This window comes from Caretta caretta, chromosome 3 (genome assembly GCF_965140235.1).
Source record: "Caretta caretta isolate rCarCar2 chromosome 3, rCarCar1.hap1, whole genome shotgun sequence".
NCBI lineage: Eukaryota > Metazoa > Chordata > Testudines > Cheloniidae > Caretta > Caretta caretta.
This window is the reverse complement of record NC_134208.1, coordinates 6,868,820-6,887,258: the sequence shown is the minus strand read 5'-3', so window position 1 is coordinate 6,887,258 and position 18,439 is coordinate 6,868,820. Positions and strand designations below refer to the sequence as shown.

The following is an 18,439-nucleotide window of genomic DNA, read 5'->3' as shown; positions in this document are numbered from 1 at the left end:
TCTCAAGTTGCAGTGGGGGAGGTTTAGGTGGGATATTAGGAAAAACTTTTTCACTAGGAGGGTGGTGAAACACTGGAATGCATTACTTAAGGAGGTGGTAGAATCTCCTTCCTTAGAAGTTTTTAAGGTCAGGCTTGACAAAGCCCTGGCTGGGATGATTTAATTGGGGATTGGTCCTGCTTTGAGCAGGGGGTTGGACTAGATGACCTCCTGAGGTCCCTTCCAACCCTGATATTCTATGATTCTATGACAGCAGATTTTACGCAAGCTCCCTTCCCCGATTCCACCATACTTTGCCCGTAGCAGTCTCTCCAGTGCTGGCTTTCTCCCCCCACCCCGCACAGCTGGTCTCTCTCCCTTCTGGAAGAGGAAACACCAAGAGTCCCTTCCAGGCTGGAGACGGAAAGGACCAGGTCACAAAACCCAAGACTCTCAGGAGCAAGGGCTCCTGCCAGTCCCCCAGGCAATAAGGGGCTGCTAACATGAAGAGAGGTCGGGGTGGAGAAAACAGGGTGTTTAAAGCAAGCAATGCCCCTTCTCCTCCAGGCTTGGGGCAGTTTCTCAGGCTTCCCCTCTGGACAGGCAGGCCAGTTCCATCCTTAGCTGGTGCCCAGAGACAAAGTCTAACTCCTCTTCTCATTCCCCACTTCTGCCAGGGGAGAAGAACAAATGGCTGCTCCTTGGCAAACCCAGGAGTGCTCATGATCCCCATGGCATCAGGGAACTGCTCCCAGATCTTCCCAGGGCAGGAGAGGAAAGCACAGTGTCAGAAACACCCAGCCCTCCCCCACCCCACTTAGTACAAATGCCTCTTACCAAGACACAGGCCAAGACCCTTTCCTTCCAGCCTGGCAGCTAATGCACAGCCTTCCCGATCTCTGCTCTCCCCTGGGGGACAGGATTTAACACCAGCTGGGTGCAGGCTAACACACCGTGGCCACATACAAACAAGACACCAGCAAGGATGGAACCCATGATCTTCAGCACCAAAAGTAAGCCCCCAGGCACTGCCTGAGCTATGGGAGATCTTTAGCTACCGGCCGCAAGATGCTATCTATGATTCCTGGCACTGGAGCGAGGTGTGAGCATACTGAGCAGGCCAGGGTCTCACTCTCTGCAGCATCTGAGCACCCCCCAATCTTAGTGTATTTATCCTCACCGCCCCCTTGCAAGGTGAGGCAGGGCCATTACTTCCATGCTCCACCTGGGGAATAAGGCACAGGAGGGCCAAGTGTCTTGCCCAGGGTCGCAAGAAGCACTTGGCAGAGCAGGGAATTGACCCTGGCTCTCCCAAGTCCCAGACTAGCAGCACCCTGATCATCCTCTCTGCAGCACGGGTACACGCCCCATCACAGTCCCAAACGCCAAGCCCTGTCCACATGGCATTTCCAATCCAGATGCTATTAGCGCATTACTGCTCTGACAGCACTCTGGGTGAATCCAGACTGCATTGTAAACCCTGGCTCTGACTCAGGTCTGAGCCCAAACCTCCCTACTGTCCATACACAAATCAGTGTGACTCGGCAGCAAACACTCAGGACCCAGGTCCCCCTGGGTCTGAGCCCAACTCCTGCTGTGACTCAGGTCCAAACCCTGTCGTTTGGCAGTGTGGACGCAGAATGCTCACACCAAGTGTGCTCACACCAAGTTAGAACGTCGGTGTAGTGCAGAATGGATGCACCAGCACGGCTGTGAGCCCTGGGTCCAGCCACTGTAAACCCAGGTTTTACAGTGTAGTGTGGACACTCAAGCCCAGGCCTGGAAACACCGAGTCCACAAGTATGGCTCCCACAGACCCAGGTTTACAGTGCGGCATAGATGTACCCTCGGAAACTCCAACCAGGACTGGGGCCTTGCTGTGCTAAGTGATGTCCAGACCCAGCGACGATAAGGGGAAGGGAAGAGGTGCAGGCTGACTCCCAGAGCTGGGCTGCAGAGGGGTGGCCGTCAGAGGGGAACAGAACCCACCCTTCTCCTTTCTGAGGGAGCCATCTGCCCTGGAGCCGGCAAGACACCACACAAGTGTCAGCTCAGGCTGACAGGTCCACAGAGATGGTTTTCCCACCAGGACCGCTCGGGAATGGCTGCGCAATGCAATCATGCTGGCCAGAGGGGATGGGGGATTCCCAACGAAAGGGAAACCCCCTCAACAGAGACTCCTAGGAGACGGAGGGAGAAAGTTCTGGGGGTGGCGGGGGCACAACCATCCAAACGCCGGCCACTTGCTATTTTGAACAACTCCCCCACGTTGTCATGACAACTAACTGTTCTGAGGAGGCTGTGTCTGCTCAGAAGGCTCCCACAGTGTTCTGCAAGCACCAGAGCTGCACAAAATCCACCTCTCCAAGGGAGCTTCTCACGTGCACTTATTATTATTCAGCATCTGAACCCAGAGATCCTCAGCCCAGTAACGAACCACTGCAGAGAGGGGGGCCCAGGCTGGGCTTGGCTGGTGGAGTCCTTTCAGGCTACCTTAGCAAGATGGAATTTCCTCCTCCCCGGGGTCTCCTTTCCCCATGCCAACCATGCCTCCGCTCTTGGGTTTCTGTGCTTTGTCTCATGACAATGGAGCTACAATGATTTACATCAGCATCTGGGGATCTGGCCTTTAGACTCCTCTTTAGTGGTGACTCCCGTACGATCATGTGTGGAAAACGTCCAGTGCAGCCCTTGCATTCGAGAAGGCCTTTCTCAGCGTATGCCTAGCCTGACAAGTGTGGGGAGCAGGTTTGGACCGAGTCGCTCCTTTCCCTGTGACAGAACTAAGGGGTTAAAATAAGTTTGAGCCAAAGCACAGAATTTTTGCTACCCTCGAAGATAAATAAATCCCCACTCCATTTAACGAATGGAAAGTTTCATCAGACACAACCCCCAGGCTCAAATGAAGGGGGCTGCTCTACGGCCAGCATCCCAGAGGAGATCTCCTAGGTCTGTTTTCCTCCTGGGTAAGAAGAGCGGCATTTCTAATCCTCTGTCCTCTTGATCGTGCCAAAGAGGAACGGAAGAACAAACAAGTTTAAAGCGAGTGGCTGTCCTTCCTTCGAATCTGGTTCTTGTCCACTAGGCACTGACACAGACCACCAAATGGTCATTTCTGTCACTCACTCCCAGGTGTGCGTCCAGGTGGGCTGGACTCACACCTGGGACTAGGAGACAGAAGGCTCTGTGGCTCTTCATTAACCCCCCACCGCACCCCAATAAGGTTTTTTTAAGAACATCTGGAAGGAGGCAGGGTGAGAGAGTAAGAAAGAACAGCAGCAGCACACGCAAAGGTATTTTTATTTTAAATAGGCCTCAGGTTTAATACAAACAAGGGGAAGTACTTTTTCCATACAATGGCAAGTTAAACTGTGGAACTCATTGCCATGGGATGTTGATGGCCAAAAGTATAACTGGATGCAGTGAAGAAAGAGATAAAGGATAGGTCCATCAATGGCTACTAGCCAAAATGGTCAGAGATGCAACCCCATGCCCAAGGCAACCCTAAACTAGTAGGTAGATTCAATGTCCTTCTGCCAACAGTCTCCTGTCAGAAAGCAGGGAGCAGAGGGAGCTAGGGAACAGCTACACCGAGGAGGCAAGCAGAACCAGTACGAGCACTAGAAACAGAAGCGCCTGGAGAAAGAGGTTTCAGAGGGGCAGCCGTGTTAGTCTGTATCAGCAAAAAAACAAGGAGTCCTCGTGGCACCTTCGAGACTAACAAATTTATTTGGGCATAAACTTTCGTGGGCTTGTGGGTTACACTCCAAGCCTAACCGCAGTGGAAGGGTTTTAGGACCCCATTAGTTTCATCCCTGCTAACACCTTTAATTCAGCCCCAGAGGTGCTGTTGCACTGCCTGTGGCTCGGGAGGCAGGAAATTCCCTGCAGAGGCTGCCCAGGGCTTCACTTACTTAATGCTAAATACAAACAATTAGCGAGAGCCGGCTTTAAAGAGAATGGGAGGAGAGACTAAAACACAAACAATTCCCAAGCTGAGAGAGGGAGCAGGCGGGGAGAAAGAAACCAGGGTTAATAACCTCCCTGCTTCGATCATCACCATAGCGCTGGGAGATCACAACGCGCTGCACAGGAGACACATCCTAGCACGACACCCAGAGAGTCCCTGCCCCAAGGCGCTTGTAGCCTCTAGGCACCATGGGCCAGAGTCTCAGATGGTGTAAACTGACCTCAGAAGAGCTGATTTACACCACCTGAGGAACAGGGACAAAAATGTCTGTCCCCCAGACTTGGTTAGTCACAACCCTGTGTTCCCCTGTGTACTGGCCAGGGGATCTGAGCCAACCCAAGGCTGTCACTGGACTTGGGACATAATTACCATCCCATCTACACTGCCCCCCTGAACCGCTTTATAGCCCGCTTCCCCTAGCCCTGTAGCAGTGTAGATATGGCCAACAGGAATGTGTTTGCAAAAAGAAAAGGAGTACTTGTGGCACCTTAGAGACTAACCAATTTATTTGAGCATGAGCTTTCGTGAGCTACAGCTCACTTCATCGGATGCATACCGTGGAAACTGCAGCAGACTTTATATATACACAGAGAATATGAAACAATACCTCCTCCCACCCCACTGTCCTGCTGGTAATAGCTTATCTAAAGTGATCATCAGGTTGGGCCATTTCCAGCACAAATCCAGGTTTTCTCACCCTCCACCCCCCCACACAAATTCACTCTCCTGCTGGTGATAGCCCATCCAAAGTGACAACTCTTTACACAATGTGCATGATAATCAAGTTGGGCTATTTCCTGCACAAATCCAGGTTTTCTCACATCCCCCCCACCCCCATACACACACAAACTCACTCTCCTGCTGGTAATAGCTCATCCAAACTGACCACTCTCCAAGTTTAAATCCAAGTTAAACCAGAACATCTGGGGGGGGGGGGGTAGGAAAAAACAAGAGGAAATAGGCTACCTTGCATAATGACTTAGCCACTCCCAGTCTCTATTTAAGCCTAAATTAATAGTATCCAATTTGCAAATGAATTCCAATTCAGCAGTTTCTCGCTGGAGTCTGGATTTGAAGTTTTTTTGTTTTAAGATAGCGACCTTCATGTCTGTGATTGCGTGACCAGAGAGATTGAAGTGTTCTCCGACTGGTTTATGAATGTTATAATTCTTGACATCTGATTTGTGTCCATTTATTCTTTTACGTAGAGACTGTCCAGTTTGACCAATGTACATGGCAGAGGGGCATTGCTGGCACATGATGGCATATATCACATTGGTGGATGTGCAGGTGAACGAGCCTCTGATAGTGTGGCTGATGTTATTAGGCCCTGTGATGGTGTCCCCTGAATAGATATGTGGGCACAATTGGCAACAGGTTTTGTTGCAAGGATAAGTTCCTGGGTTAGTGGTTCTGTTGTGTGGTATGTGGTTGTTGGTGAGTATTTGCTTCAGGTTGCGGGGCTGTCTGTAGGCAAAGACTGGCCTGTCTCCCAAGATTTGTGAGAGTGTTGGGTCATCCTTTAGGATAGGTTGTAGATCCTTAATAATGCGTTGGAGGGGTTTTAGTTGGGGGCTGAAGGTGACGGCTAGTGGCGTTCTGTTATTTTCTTTGTTAGGCCTGTCCTGTAGTAGGTAACTTCTGGGAACTCTTCTGGCTCTATCAATCTGTTTCTTCACTTCCGCAGGTGGGTATTGTAGTTGTAAGAAAGCTTGACAGAGATCTTGTAGGTGTTTGTCTCTGTCTGAGGGGTTGGAGCAAATGCGGTTGTATCGCAGAGCTTGGCTGTAGACGATGGATCGTGTGGTGTGGTCAGGGTGAAAGCTGGAGGCATGCAGGTAGGAATAGCGGTCAGTAGGTTTCTGGTATAGGGTGGTGTTTATGTGACCATTGTTTATTAGCACGGTAGTGTCCAGGAAGTGGATCTCTTGTGTGGACTGGACCAGGCTGAGGTTGGTGGTGGGATGGAAATTGTTGAAATCATGGTGGAATTCCTCAAGGGCTTCTTTTCCATGGGTCCAGATGATGAAGATGCCATCAATATAGCGCAAGTAGAGTAGGGGCTTTAGGGGACGAGAGCTGAGGAAGCGTTGTTCTAAATCAGCCATAAAAATGTTGGCATAAACTGCTGAATTGGAATTCATTTGCAAATTGGATACTATTATTTTAGGCTTAAATAGAGACTGGGAGTGGCTAAGTCATTATGCAAGGTAGCCTATTTCCTCTTGTTTTTTCCTACCCCCCCTCCCAGATGTTCTGGTTTAACTTGGATTTAAACTTGGAGAGTGGTCAGTTTGGATGAGCTATTACCAGCAGGAGAGTGAGTTTGTGTGTGTATGGGGGTGGGGGGGATGTGAGAAAACCTGGATTTGTGCAGGAAATAGCCCAACTTGATTATCATGCACATTGTGTAAAGAGTTGTCACGTTGGATGGGCTATCACCAGCAGGAGAGTGAATTTGTGTGGGGGGGTGGAGGGTGAGAAAACCTGGATTTGTGCTGGAAATGGCCCAACCTGATGATCACTTTAGATAAGCTATTACCAGCAGGACAGTGGGGTGGGAGGAGGTATTGTTTCATATTCTCTGTGTGTATATAAAGTCTGCTGCAGTTTCCACGGTATGCATCCAATGAAGTGAGCTGTAGCTCACGAAAGCTCATGCTCAAATAAATTGGTTAGTCTCTAAGGTGCCACAAGTACTCCTTTTCTTTTTCCGAATACAGACTAACACGGCTGTTACTCTGAAACCTGAGGAATGTGTTTGTCATTGTCAATAGGCTCTCTGGGACAGGTGGGATTTGGAGGAGAGGGAAGGAACTTGGTCTACACCTGGAAGGCCATCCCAGGTATGGGAGGAAAGACGAAACGAAGCTTCAAATGGGATCTGTCAAGAGAAGCAGCCAAGAGAGGAGATTGGGCGCAGCCGGGGGAGATGGAGGCAGGAGCAAATGTATGGAGAGCTTTGAAAGTTAGGAGACACTTGTGATTGGAGAAGAAACTGGGAACCCAGTAGAGAGAATCAAGAAGGGAGAAGATCTTAAAAGCGGTAATTGGATCGGCTGGAAAGGATGAGGTCATAGAATTCGAGGACACCAGGGAGGTATTTATTATTTATATTAACACAGCACTTAGTGGGACCCCTGTCCTCGGTGCTGTACGAACATATAACAAACAGGCTGGCTCTGCCCTAAGAGCTGACATGGAGCTGCTGGCAAGAGTTGCTGCATATTGGCAGCAGGGAGAAAAACCCAGGCCAAGATTTGCTACCTTAGTCACTTACAATAAGGCATCAAAAATCCATATTTAGGCACCTCATTAAGTGGCCTGGGAATTCTGGGGGCTCAGCAAGTGTGACTCAAGGCAGTACTGACTTCCTGAGAGTTTGCAGCAATGTGTCTGAGAAGGGTGAACTCCTCCCCCCATTTATTGCAATGTTGGTGTTGACTCTGAAACCTAATAGTGACTGTTCCAAAGTCAACATTGTTAACCATAGAATCATAGAATCATAGAATATCAGGGTTGGAAGGGACCCCTGAAGGTCATCTAGTCCAACCCCCTGCTCGAAGCAGGACCAATTCCCAGTTAAATCATCCCAGCCAGGGCTTTGTCAAGCCTGACCTTAAAAACCTCTAAGGAAGGAGATTCTACCACCTCCCTAGGTAACGCATTCCAGTGTTTCACCACCCTCTTAGTGAAAAAGTTTTTCCTAATATCCAATCTAAACCTCCCCCACTGCAACTTGAGACCATTACTCCTCGTTCTGTCATCTGCTACCATTGAGAGCAGTCTAGAGCCATCCTCTTTGGAACCCCCTTTCAGGTAGTTGAAAGCAGCTATCAAATCCCCTCTCATTCTTCTCTTCTGTAGGCTAAACAATCCCAGCTCCCTCAGCCTCTCCTCATAAGTCATGTGTTCTAGACCCCTAATCATTTTTGTTGCCCTTCGCTGGACTCTCTCCAATTTATCCACATCCTTCTTGAAGTGTGGGGCCCAAAACTGGACACAGTACTCCAGATGAGGCCTCACCAATGTCGAATAGAGGGGAACGATCACGTCCCTCGATCTGCTCGCTATGCCCCTACTTATACATCCCAAAATGCCTTTGGCCTTCTTGGCAACAAGGGCACACTGCTGACTCATATCCAGCTTCTCGTCCACTGTCACCCCTAGGTCCTTTTCCGCAGAACTGCTGCCTAGACATTCGGTCCCTAGTCTGTAGCGGTGCATTGGATTCTTCCATCCTAAGTGCAGGACCCTGCACTTATCCTTATTGAACCTCATCAGATTTCTTTTGGCCCAATCCTCCAATTTGTCTAGGTCCTTCTGTATCCTATCCCTCCCCTCCAGCGTATCTACCACTCCTCCCAGTTTAGTATCATCCGCAAATTTGCTGAGAGTGCAATCCACACCATCCTCCAGATCATTTATGAAGATATTGAACAAAACCGGCCCCAGGACCGACCCTTGGGGCACTCCACTTGATACCGGCTGCCAACTAGACATGGAGCCATTGATCACTACCCGTTGAGCCTGACAATCTAGCCAGCTTTCTACCCACCTTATAGTGCATTCATCCAGCCCATACTTCCTTAACTTGCTGACAAGAATACTGTGGGAGACCGTGTCAAAAGCTTTGCTAAAGTCAAGAAACAATACATCCACTGCTTTCCCTTCATCCACAGAACCAGTAATCTCATCATAAAAGGCGATTAGATTAGTCAGGCATGACCTTCCCTTGGTGAATCCATGCTGGCTGTTCCTGATCACTTTCCTCTCATGCAAGTGCTTCAGGATTGATTCTTTGAGGACCTGCTCCATGATTTTTCCAGGGACTGAGGTGAGGCTGACTGTATTGCTGCTGATAATTTTAGCAAAAACATCCAGCTATTCTAGGATTGTGAATAGAGTCTGACTAGTGTATTGCCCCTTTTCCCCCTCCTTCCAATCTGACCACTGGGGAACACAATCTACAGGTCCCACCCTCCATGCATGAGCTAGTCTCTGGGCCTGCCCCGAGAGGATGACAGCACACACGTACACACTCAGAGGAGGCAGACAGTTCCAAACCTCTAGTGTGGTATGGAAGAAGGCACAAAGACAAGAGAGCCCTGTGGGTCTCACTGTTTATATTCCAGGGACTTTGCATCAGACAGGGACCAAGCTATCTAAATTATATAAAAGCCTCTACCACCCACCCCCTATGGTGAAACTGCCTCATCCAAAACTCTCCGTGAACTCAAAGCTTTTGTGAGGTTTGACTCTCTTTCTCTTTTTTCTCCTCCATTCTGTTCCATTCCCCAGGACTTCCAGGCTACTTTTGGGGCTGCAAGCACCAAGATAGCATGAATGCAGCCATGCTTCCCATATAACAGCCCAACCTACCAGAGACTGGATCCTATGACGACGTGGACTGCAGAGATTTGGAGAACATTTGACTTTCTCCTACCTCCCGGAAGTAGCTGGTTCTCACAACTGCAGGATCTATTTATCCTCACACCACCCCTGTGAGGCAGGGCAGAGCTATTATGCCTATAGAACACCTGGGAAACTGAGGCACAGAACCACAGAGTGGTTTGCCCAAAGTCACCCAGGGAGTCTGTGGCAGAGCAGGAAATTGAAACCTGGTCTCCAGCTAGTGCCCTCACCACTGGGCCATCCATCCTTCCTGATTTCTTACTGGAACCTGAACTCTGACCCCCTGCTGCGGTGCATCATTCACCGGCCTCTTTGTCAGCTTGATCAGGAGCAGAACTTCTTGGCTTTGCTTGTTATAGCCTTCCAGCCCGGATTAGAACTGCCCCAGCAACACCCTATTAATAGCAAAACCCTCCAGGAACCATATAAATGTCTTTAATAATAACGCATATGTTTATTTCTGGACATAATGTTCCTCTTTTCCAGAGTGCAGAGACTCAGGCATGCCGAGTTGCCAAGGTTTTCCTGGCCCTGTATGCCCTGTACGACAGAAACAATTAACACAGAGCACTGAAAGGCTGGTGCTGGGGTGGAGGGTTTGGTTTCAGTGGATGACACGGACCAGATCATCTCTTTACCTGGGATTCACAGCAATGTATTACAAGGGGAGGCCCATCGTGAACTCTCAGGCCTGGGGATTTGCTCCAATTCCACTCCACAGTACGGCTTAGTACAGGCAGAGTTAGCCACTATTAGCCGGTTCTACAGTGGTGCCCTGCACCCAGGGATGAGTTTATACCAGTGCAAATAGAAACTTTGGCTATCTGCACTAGGGGTCTTCATGACAGAGCTGCTGGTCACTACTGGTAATCAAGGGCAAAGCCCCAGGGAATGACAAAACCTTAAACCTCAGGGATTTGGCCACTTCTTCAAAGAGGCTGGAAACATATGGAGTGGGTAGCCTGTCTTCACCCACACGTCACACCTCTTTAACAGGCCTCGAGCCCTCCATTAGAGGCTAAGGTGACTATGCTGGGCCAGCCACTTTTCACAGGACAGCCATGCCCATTTGGAGACCACTGTCCTGAATTCTCTTCAGGACTCCACATCATGAGTGCTGCGATGCCCTGACCACTGCTGGATGATCCTGCGGTTTGGAGGTCCCGTGCGCTCTGATCACTGGGTCTGCAGCACACACAGACACACGTGCAAAAGAGAGAAACAGAGAGAGCAGTGGAGCATTCCACCTATCATAGCACTGCGGAACCCGAGACAGAGCCGTGCTAAAGACACACTCCGATCTCAACATCATTAGTAGGGCCCTACCAAATTCACAGCTATGAAAAATGCATCGTGGACCATGAAATCTGGTCTCCCCCCATGAAATCTGGTCTTTTATGTGCCTTTACCCTGTACTATACAGGTTTCACGGGGGAGACGAGCGTTTCTCAGATTGGGGGTCCTGATTCAAAAGGGAGTTGGGGGGGGGGGAGAAATCACAGTATTGCCACCCATACGTCTGCACTGCCTTCAGAGTTAGGCGGCCAGAGAGCAGTGGCTGTTGGCCGGGTACCCAGCTCTGAAGGCAGCGCCCCTGCCAGCAGCTCAGAAGAAAGGGTGGTAATACCTTACCATGCCACCCTTACTTTTGCGCTGCTGCATTGAGAGCTGGGAGGCCGGAGAGTGGCGGCTGCTGACTGAGGGCCCAGCTCTGAAGGCAGCAGCGCAGAAGGAAGGGTGGCAATACCACATCCCCCCTTTAAACAACCTTGTGACCCCCTACAACTCCTTTTTGGGTCAGGATCCCTACAATTACAACACTGAAATTTCAGATTTAAATAGCTGAAATCATGACATTTATTCTTTTTAAAATCCTATGACCGTGAAATTGACCAAAATGAACCGTAAATTTGGTGGGTCCCTAATCATTAGCACATCCACAGCCAGGATGTAAACAACCCTACTCAAAGATAAGTGGTGCCCAAGAGGCTCCACTAACCTTGACAAAGGTAACATACTGCCTACTGGACAAAACAGAGCAAAAAACCTCACAACAAGCTGGATTACTACAGAACCTTTCAAAAATCCAGTGCACAGATATCTTACTACAGCTGAATGTGCAAAACACAGTCAGATTCTTCCCCTACACGGAATCCATGGGTACAAACTGGAAATAAAAGCCAGGCCACAAAGGGCCCACAGGAAAGCTGAGGAGGAAAGAATTAGTAGCTCATATGTGGGACAAAAACTGACTATGAAAGACACTTTCTGCTTTGCAAAGAAGCTCTTGGAAAGATGCAGATGGTTCCTGATAAGAGGCAAGGAAGGGAAATGGTATGTGACTTGGGAAGAAAGAAAAGTATTGCAGAAACAGTCTCCTAATATGTGGTAGCTAGTACCAAATCTGAAATGGCCAGTGATACAAAACGGGCACATTAGAGGTGTGGGAAGGTTCCAGGATTGGTACTGTAGTTGTGGGGAGAAGGTCTTGTGATGAAGGCAGTGGATTGCTCTTGAGATCTGGGTCCCCAGCTCTACCATGGATTCATGTGTGCCCTGGGTAAGTCACTTAATTTCAGTGCGCTTCAATTCTCTAGTTGGGGATAATAATCTATTTTGTCTGTTAAGACTGTAAGCTTTCAGGGGCGAAGACCGTCCCTTACTGTGTATGTCCAGGGCTTGAATTTATAGCCAGGATCTCTATGTGCTAACAATGAGTCTATATATTTTCAACAGCTTTTTTTTTTTTTTTTTTAAATTGCCTCCAGGAGACATTTGTGGGTCTGAAGCACACACCAGAAGGCCTGATTTATTATTTTGGCGGCATAAATGGTATCCCATACAAACACTGAGCTATTTGGCTCAGTCCAGTTCCCCAAGTTCAGGCCTACTCATGCCCGTTGTGAAAGCCAAACCTAGACACAGACACTGGATATACTGTAAAAACTCAATGCATCATTTGTCGTCATGCTGATAAAGTTATTGACACTGAGGCAGGAAAGAGCTATATGGTCTAGTGCATCGGTCAATTTATACTTGCCCAGGGCAGATTTCTGTTCGTGAGATGGGATCTGCCCATACCTATCCTTTAGAGGGATGTTGGGGGTTTAATATAAAGGCTGCCCCAATAAGCAGGTCCAAGGCAGTAAGAGAATGGTGAATGCTATTGTTTCAATTGCCTGGCATTGCGTCTAAAATGTCTTGGGCCAAATTCACTTCCTGATGTAAAAACCCCATCGATTACACTGATGTTACGGCAGGGATGAATTTGTCCCGATATTTACAGGCATCTAATAGTCTTTAGCCCACTAGTTCTGTGCAACTCTTCCCTGGGCAAATGCTTGATGTACTGTATTGTATCGACCTCTTGGCAGCTCTTGCCTAGATTGTCAGACCACTAAAGAATGGCTGGGCTGAACTGTTAAACAGGGAACAGTCTTGTACCGAGGTTTTTTAAAACTGTGGCAACACCCTCAGACACGCTCACGCTTTTTCACACCCTGCCTCTGCTCTGCTTCCAAAACTGCAGTCCCACCCCTTGATCTCTCTCACTCACTCACACACACACACCAAGGTCCAGATGCACTAAAACAGTGGTTCTCAAACTTTTGTACTGGTGACCCCTTTCACATAGCAAGCATGTGCGCGACCCCCCCCCCACTCCCGATATAAATTAAAAACACTTTTAAACATATTTAATGCCATTATAAATGCTGGAAGCAAAACGGGGTTGAGGGTGGAGGCTGACAGCTTGCGACCCCCCCAAGGAATAACCTCTTGACCCTCTGAGGGGTCCCGACCCCCAGTTTGAAAACCCCTGCACTAAAACGTCTGTGGAAAACCTGCAACAAGAGAAGACAGCCCACTGAGTGCAACTCACAACCAAATGCCCCCTTGCAAACAGCTGAGACCATTCAAGACCAGACGAAGCCCATCTGGAAAAGGACCAAGGGCCGAGGAGGAAAGCGTCACAGACATGAAACGCATGGACATGACTAGGTGGTGACTAAAGAAACAATAGAAATATAGATACAGGCTGTCTGCAAAAGTCAGACTTGACTGAATTCGTCCCAATGGAAAAGTCACGGGGCGGTGGCTATGCCTGGCGTGAGATCACAGGCCGTTGCCATGCTTTGAATTGTGTATCGGTGCAGAGGCAAAGCAGGTAGGGTACACAGCTGGCAGGCATGGGGTTCTATTCTTTCCTCTGTCACTGACTCGCTGCCTGGCCTTGGGCAAGTCATGCAGCTGCTGTTTTCCCACCTGGAAAACAGTGGTAATGATTCTTCCCCACCGCTGTAAAGAGGGATGAGCGCCTCATGGCACTACCAAAGGGAAAAATATAGCCCTTGACTCCCACACCAGCCCATCCCAATTAGTACTGTTGCACCGGGAGCCTGATCCTGGTAAAGCCAATGAGAGCTGGATCTAGCCCACAGCAATCTGTACTCTTATAGCAGCCCCTAAAAGCTCATGGTCTGCTAAGAGCCAATGCAAAGCACTACACAAGGGAAGCCATTTGCAGTGCACAGTAACAGCAAGTTTCACTAGGCCTACAAAGCCCAGAGCTACATGCTCTGGAGCACCATCTCCTGGCACCTCAGCTTGTAACTACCTATTGACCCATATATAGAAGTAGGGCACTCTCGTCACACAGCCTTTGGCCTAAATTTTCAACAATGTCTAGTGAATTTGGGGGCCTAAAAGGAGCCTGACTTTCACATGGGGGGCGCGCAACATTTCTGACAATCAGACCCCTCTACGGGGTCACAGGTTGGGCACCTGAAACCACCAATGGGTTTTGCAAATAAAGGTCTTTTCGAATAGCGGTGAAAGCAGCAGCCTCACTCCTCTGCAGAATGCCCAACAGAGAGCACTAAGCGGGCAGTGGAATGGACGTCACCGCTGGTCCCGTTGCAAACATCGTTAGTAGGAATTGGCTCATCCACGAGCCAGAGACCAGCCTGGGTTGGAGCATTACAAAAAAAAAAAAAAATCACACTAGAACAGATTGCTTACAGGAGGGTCTCCTTTGGAGAAACAGGTTGGGGTCACAGCCCGCTCCCATTGATCTAAAACAGTACAACTCCCAGTGGATCCAATGGCACCAGCATTTGGCCACTGGAATAGTGGTGGCCCACATTGCTGGTGGAAGCTCCATCCTTGTGATAGATTAGAAGATGGGCATGTCCTCTCACAGCGGTCTGGCACAGCGGCTGCCCCACCTCAGTGTGCAAACTCCATCCCCGCATACAATAATTCTAGGGCATCTGTGTTTATATTTTCTCTAAGCTGGTTTAATACCCCAGGCAGCCATTTGGGAGGCCAAAACAGCAAAGGAGCTGGGATTCTCCTGGCATGTCTGTATGGCCACCATAAGTAGTAAACCTGCAAAGAAGGCACCAGACTGGGAGTGAGGGTTCTGCCCCCAACTCGGCCACCGACATACAGTGCGACCTTGGGCAAGTCACTTCCTTGCCCTGGCCTCTGTTTTCCCAGGCGTAGAACAGAGAGAATGATACCTCCCCAGTTTGTGACACACTTTGAGATCTTTGGATGATAAATACTATCCATATACACAAACGGACATTGGCACCCCAGACTATTCACTCTCTCCCCGATGACATCGTTAAAATGCCCATCGCCATGATGGGCAGGTGCCTAGAGTTTAATATACAGGGCACAGTGGGCAGCCAGGTGGTGCTGGGGGAATTGTGTGATGATGTATACAATGGCCCTGGCTACCGTTGCCAGTGGCTATTTTAGCTTTGGCAGGAGCTGAGAACAGGAGGTGGTTTCTGATCCTCTGAATAACTGGTGGGGAGCCCCTCTTGGGGAGATGGCCACCCACAGCTCGAGAACCATTGCTCTCTGGGCAACTAGACAGCCCCAAAGACAGAAACGTTGTCCCCTTATCCCAGACCCAGGTGCACAGGGCTTGGAGTGCATGTAAGGTAAGGGCCATGGTGTTTCAATGTCCCTAATGTGGGGAAGACGGACCCAAGGTCTGACCAGTATTGCTGGCGACACGATTGGTGGTACATGCTCTTCTGGACCAAGCTTCCAGTCATGGCCCACTTCAACATAAGCACAGGCTGCCTCACTACCTCACCCCAGGAGCCTGCAAAATGTGTGACAGGGGCCTTCACTTCCCTGTACCCATCCCTGAAGGTCAGTTACACATGAAACATCTCCCTGGCCCTACTGACTCCCCCACATTATAGGCCCTCCAACCTCCTGCCCTTAGTAGGCCCCTTCCCGCTGGCCTACCTCTGCCTCAGGATCCTGGCTCCCCTTACCTGCCGTAGCAAGGCCTCTCCGTTGATGGCGCCCTGCTGCTGCTGGGCAATGGTGACCCCCAGCACCAGGGTGTGGATGCCGCAGGAGACGGCCGTGATGAGCACGATGGGCATGAGGCGCAGGGGCAAGGTGATGAAGAAGGAGAAGACGAAGAAGGCCTGCCAGCCCACTGTGTCACTGGCCTCGTGGAAGTGGGAAAAGTTGAGGCCCAGGTAGCAGAATATCTGGGCAGCGATGAGAATCCAGAGGACATAGGGCATGAACTTGCGGGAGATGCGGTCCGGCAGGAGCCCGTACTTGCATAGGATGAAGAGCAAGATATGGGCGGCCAGGCCCACTGAGGCCACCAGGATGGTGGCCAGCTTGTCGGTGGTGTAGACCACAGCGCACATGACGATGACATAGCAGTCGAAGAGGGCAGCGAAGACCACCAGCACCAAGAGGGTCTCATGGCGCTGCCGGCGGAAGTAAGTCTGGTAGAGGTTCTCCAGGGACTCGGGAGCGAAGGTGAGCCGCATGAAGCGCGGCAGGCAGAGGCATGAGCCTGAGTTCCTCACTGTCACCTCATGGGTCCGGCCCACCCCACGTTCAGGGTCGGAGGGTAGACTGACCGAGTAGTCAGCCGAGTACTCGGCCGAGTACTCCGGCTCAGAGAAGGCCCTGTTCCCGGGCATTCTGCCTGCCCTCTTTTCCCAGCCAACCCTTGGAGAACTGGCACCGTCTGCAGCCGACGGTTACGCCAAAGGAGCTCCAGCTCCCATTTACCTCAGGGCAAGCAACAGGCAAGGGCAAGGAGGCATCAGCAATGGCATCTCAGTTCTCCCCCTCAGACCCACGTCCTCCCCAACCCAGACGTTCCAGTCAGAAACCCAGGCTCCAAATGGGGAAGCGTGCCAGCTGCCTCCCCCTGCACTGAAGCCTTCAACTGGCTGCTCTGTAACACCTCGACCCTTCCCACTCACACCCCTTTCAAATGTCACCAAAAATAAAATTCAATTTAAAAACCAATTGGCTGGGCTCCAAACAAACAGAATCATGAGCTGCAACTAGCAACTCCAACTACCCAGCTTCCTCCAGTCGCTCCCCAGTCCCCGTGCTCTCGGGGGCTGCAATCAAAACAGAATCCAAAAAAAGACAAATGTCTCACTGCCTCCTTAGTAGAGAAGCCAGAATCTGGGGTCTCTCTCCCCCTTCCCCTCCCCAATTTTTCCCCCTTTGGTCTTCTCGGGACCGTTCGTCCCCAGCAACCATTTGCAAATTGAATGCCAGGATGATATTCCTCAGTGCACTAGGGTCTCAGGTCCCCAAATCGCACCTGCTCCCCCCTCCATGTGGGGGCAAAGGCATAAACAGCATTGGCCGGCCATTCCATGCACCCTGCAGGTCTTTGATTCTCATCCAGCTGTTAACAGGAAGGGAGGAAGATTTTGTTTGTATCCGGAGTTGCCAACAAGAAAAAAAAAGGGGTGAGGGGTGGGGAGGACAGTCAGCAGAAGAGGCACTGATCTGTCAACCCTGAAGGCTCCCAACTGTTGCTTTCAGCTCCCCCATCAATCCAGGCAGCCCGTTCCCTGGCCTTGTTCTGGAGAAGGCCAGCTCTCCCCCCTCACCATCTCAGTGCTGACAGGAGGGGATGTGGGGAAGAGCCTCTCGGCTTCTTTGGTTTGGGCCTTGTTGAAATTAAAGCAGGGCTGTGGGAAATGGTGGTCTCCTACCCTGGGAGAGTGACGGCGTGGGCAGATCCTGGAAGCCCCACGACGCTGCTAGCATTCCCTGCCAGTCACCAGGTTGCTCTGGCTTCTGTTTGCTCTTGGGCGAGCCCACGTCCTGCCTGGAGGAGAAGACGGATGGGTGGCAGAGTCCAAACTAAACAGACGTCTCTTTAAGAGCCGAGCGCCCCTCTCAGCCGAAAACCCCATTCGGAGTCCATACTCTGCCTCTGGATTCTCCGCTCATCCATCTTCAGCGTCCCTCTCCTTGCATCCTCCTCCTCCTTGCCCAGCAGCTGGTGTCTTGGGAGGCAGATGCCGTGTCTGTGTGTTTTTCCGTCTCTCTCTCTCTCTCTTCTCTGCTTTTTTGGTGAATTCCCTTCTTCCCCTTGGCACCCAACTGGGTGTCTTGTCGGAGCGGAGCGTGTGCGCAGAGGTGGGTGGGTGGGAATCTGTCAAGCACAGACACCCAGCAGAAAAATGATGGAGGAGGAGAGGGAATGGGCGTAGCTTAAAATTATTGAAGAGAAAATAAAATCAAACAAGTGCATGGCTCGGGAACACACGTGTGCAGCCTGCACGCACCCACCCACCCCGGGGCTCGGCTCCTGCGCTCTGCCGGGGACTCTCCCTTGCAAACAAAACCTGGAGTTAAACGCCTGGCGCTGGGGGGGGGGGAAGAGGTGGTGGCGCTGGAAAGGAAAGTCAGGCTGCTCAGCGGATCACAACTTCGTTATGCAGGCTGGGGGTGGGCTGCTCATGACACTAAGGAAGAGGGCGGCGGGGATATTCCCCCTAGGTGTGCGGGGGGAGAAGCCCCTTCCCCCGGGGGCAGAGGGCGAGCAATCAACGCAGGAAGCTCGCTCCGCCCAGCTGGCGGGCCGGGCTCGCTGCTGCAGGACTGGGGGGCGGAGAAGCTGCTGCCGGAGGGACGAGGGGGCGGCTGCCGTTCCGTCTCAGCCGGGCAGGGGACCCCCGGGGCCGGGGGAGGGAGACGTTTGGGCGGCTGCACGCCCCGCTCCTTCGCAGCAGCCCCCTTTCCCCGCGGGGCTCGGGGAGCCTGGCG

General features: G+C 50.9%; 1 protein-coding gene across 1 annotated transcript in view; it reads right to left on the bottom strand.

Moving 5' to 3' along the window:
• The window catches only part of ADCY3 (adenylate cyclase 3), a 103,094-nt gene extending 84,918 nt beyond the window's left edge, over positions 1–18,176 (bottom strand). Inside the window, exon 1 of the mRNA XM_048845844.2 lies at positions 15,664–18,176. Coding sequence (XP_048701801.1) covers positions 15,664–16,338 — 675 coding nt within the window. The 5' untranslated portion in view covers positions 16,339–18,176. The remainder of the gene's footprint in view (positions 1–15,663) is intronic.
• Between the last annotated feature and the right edge of the window lie 263 nt (positions 18,177–18,439).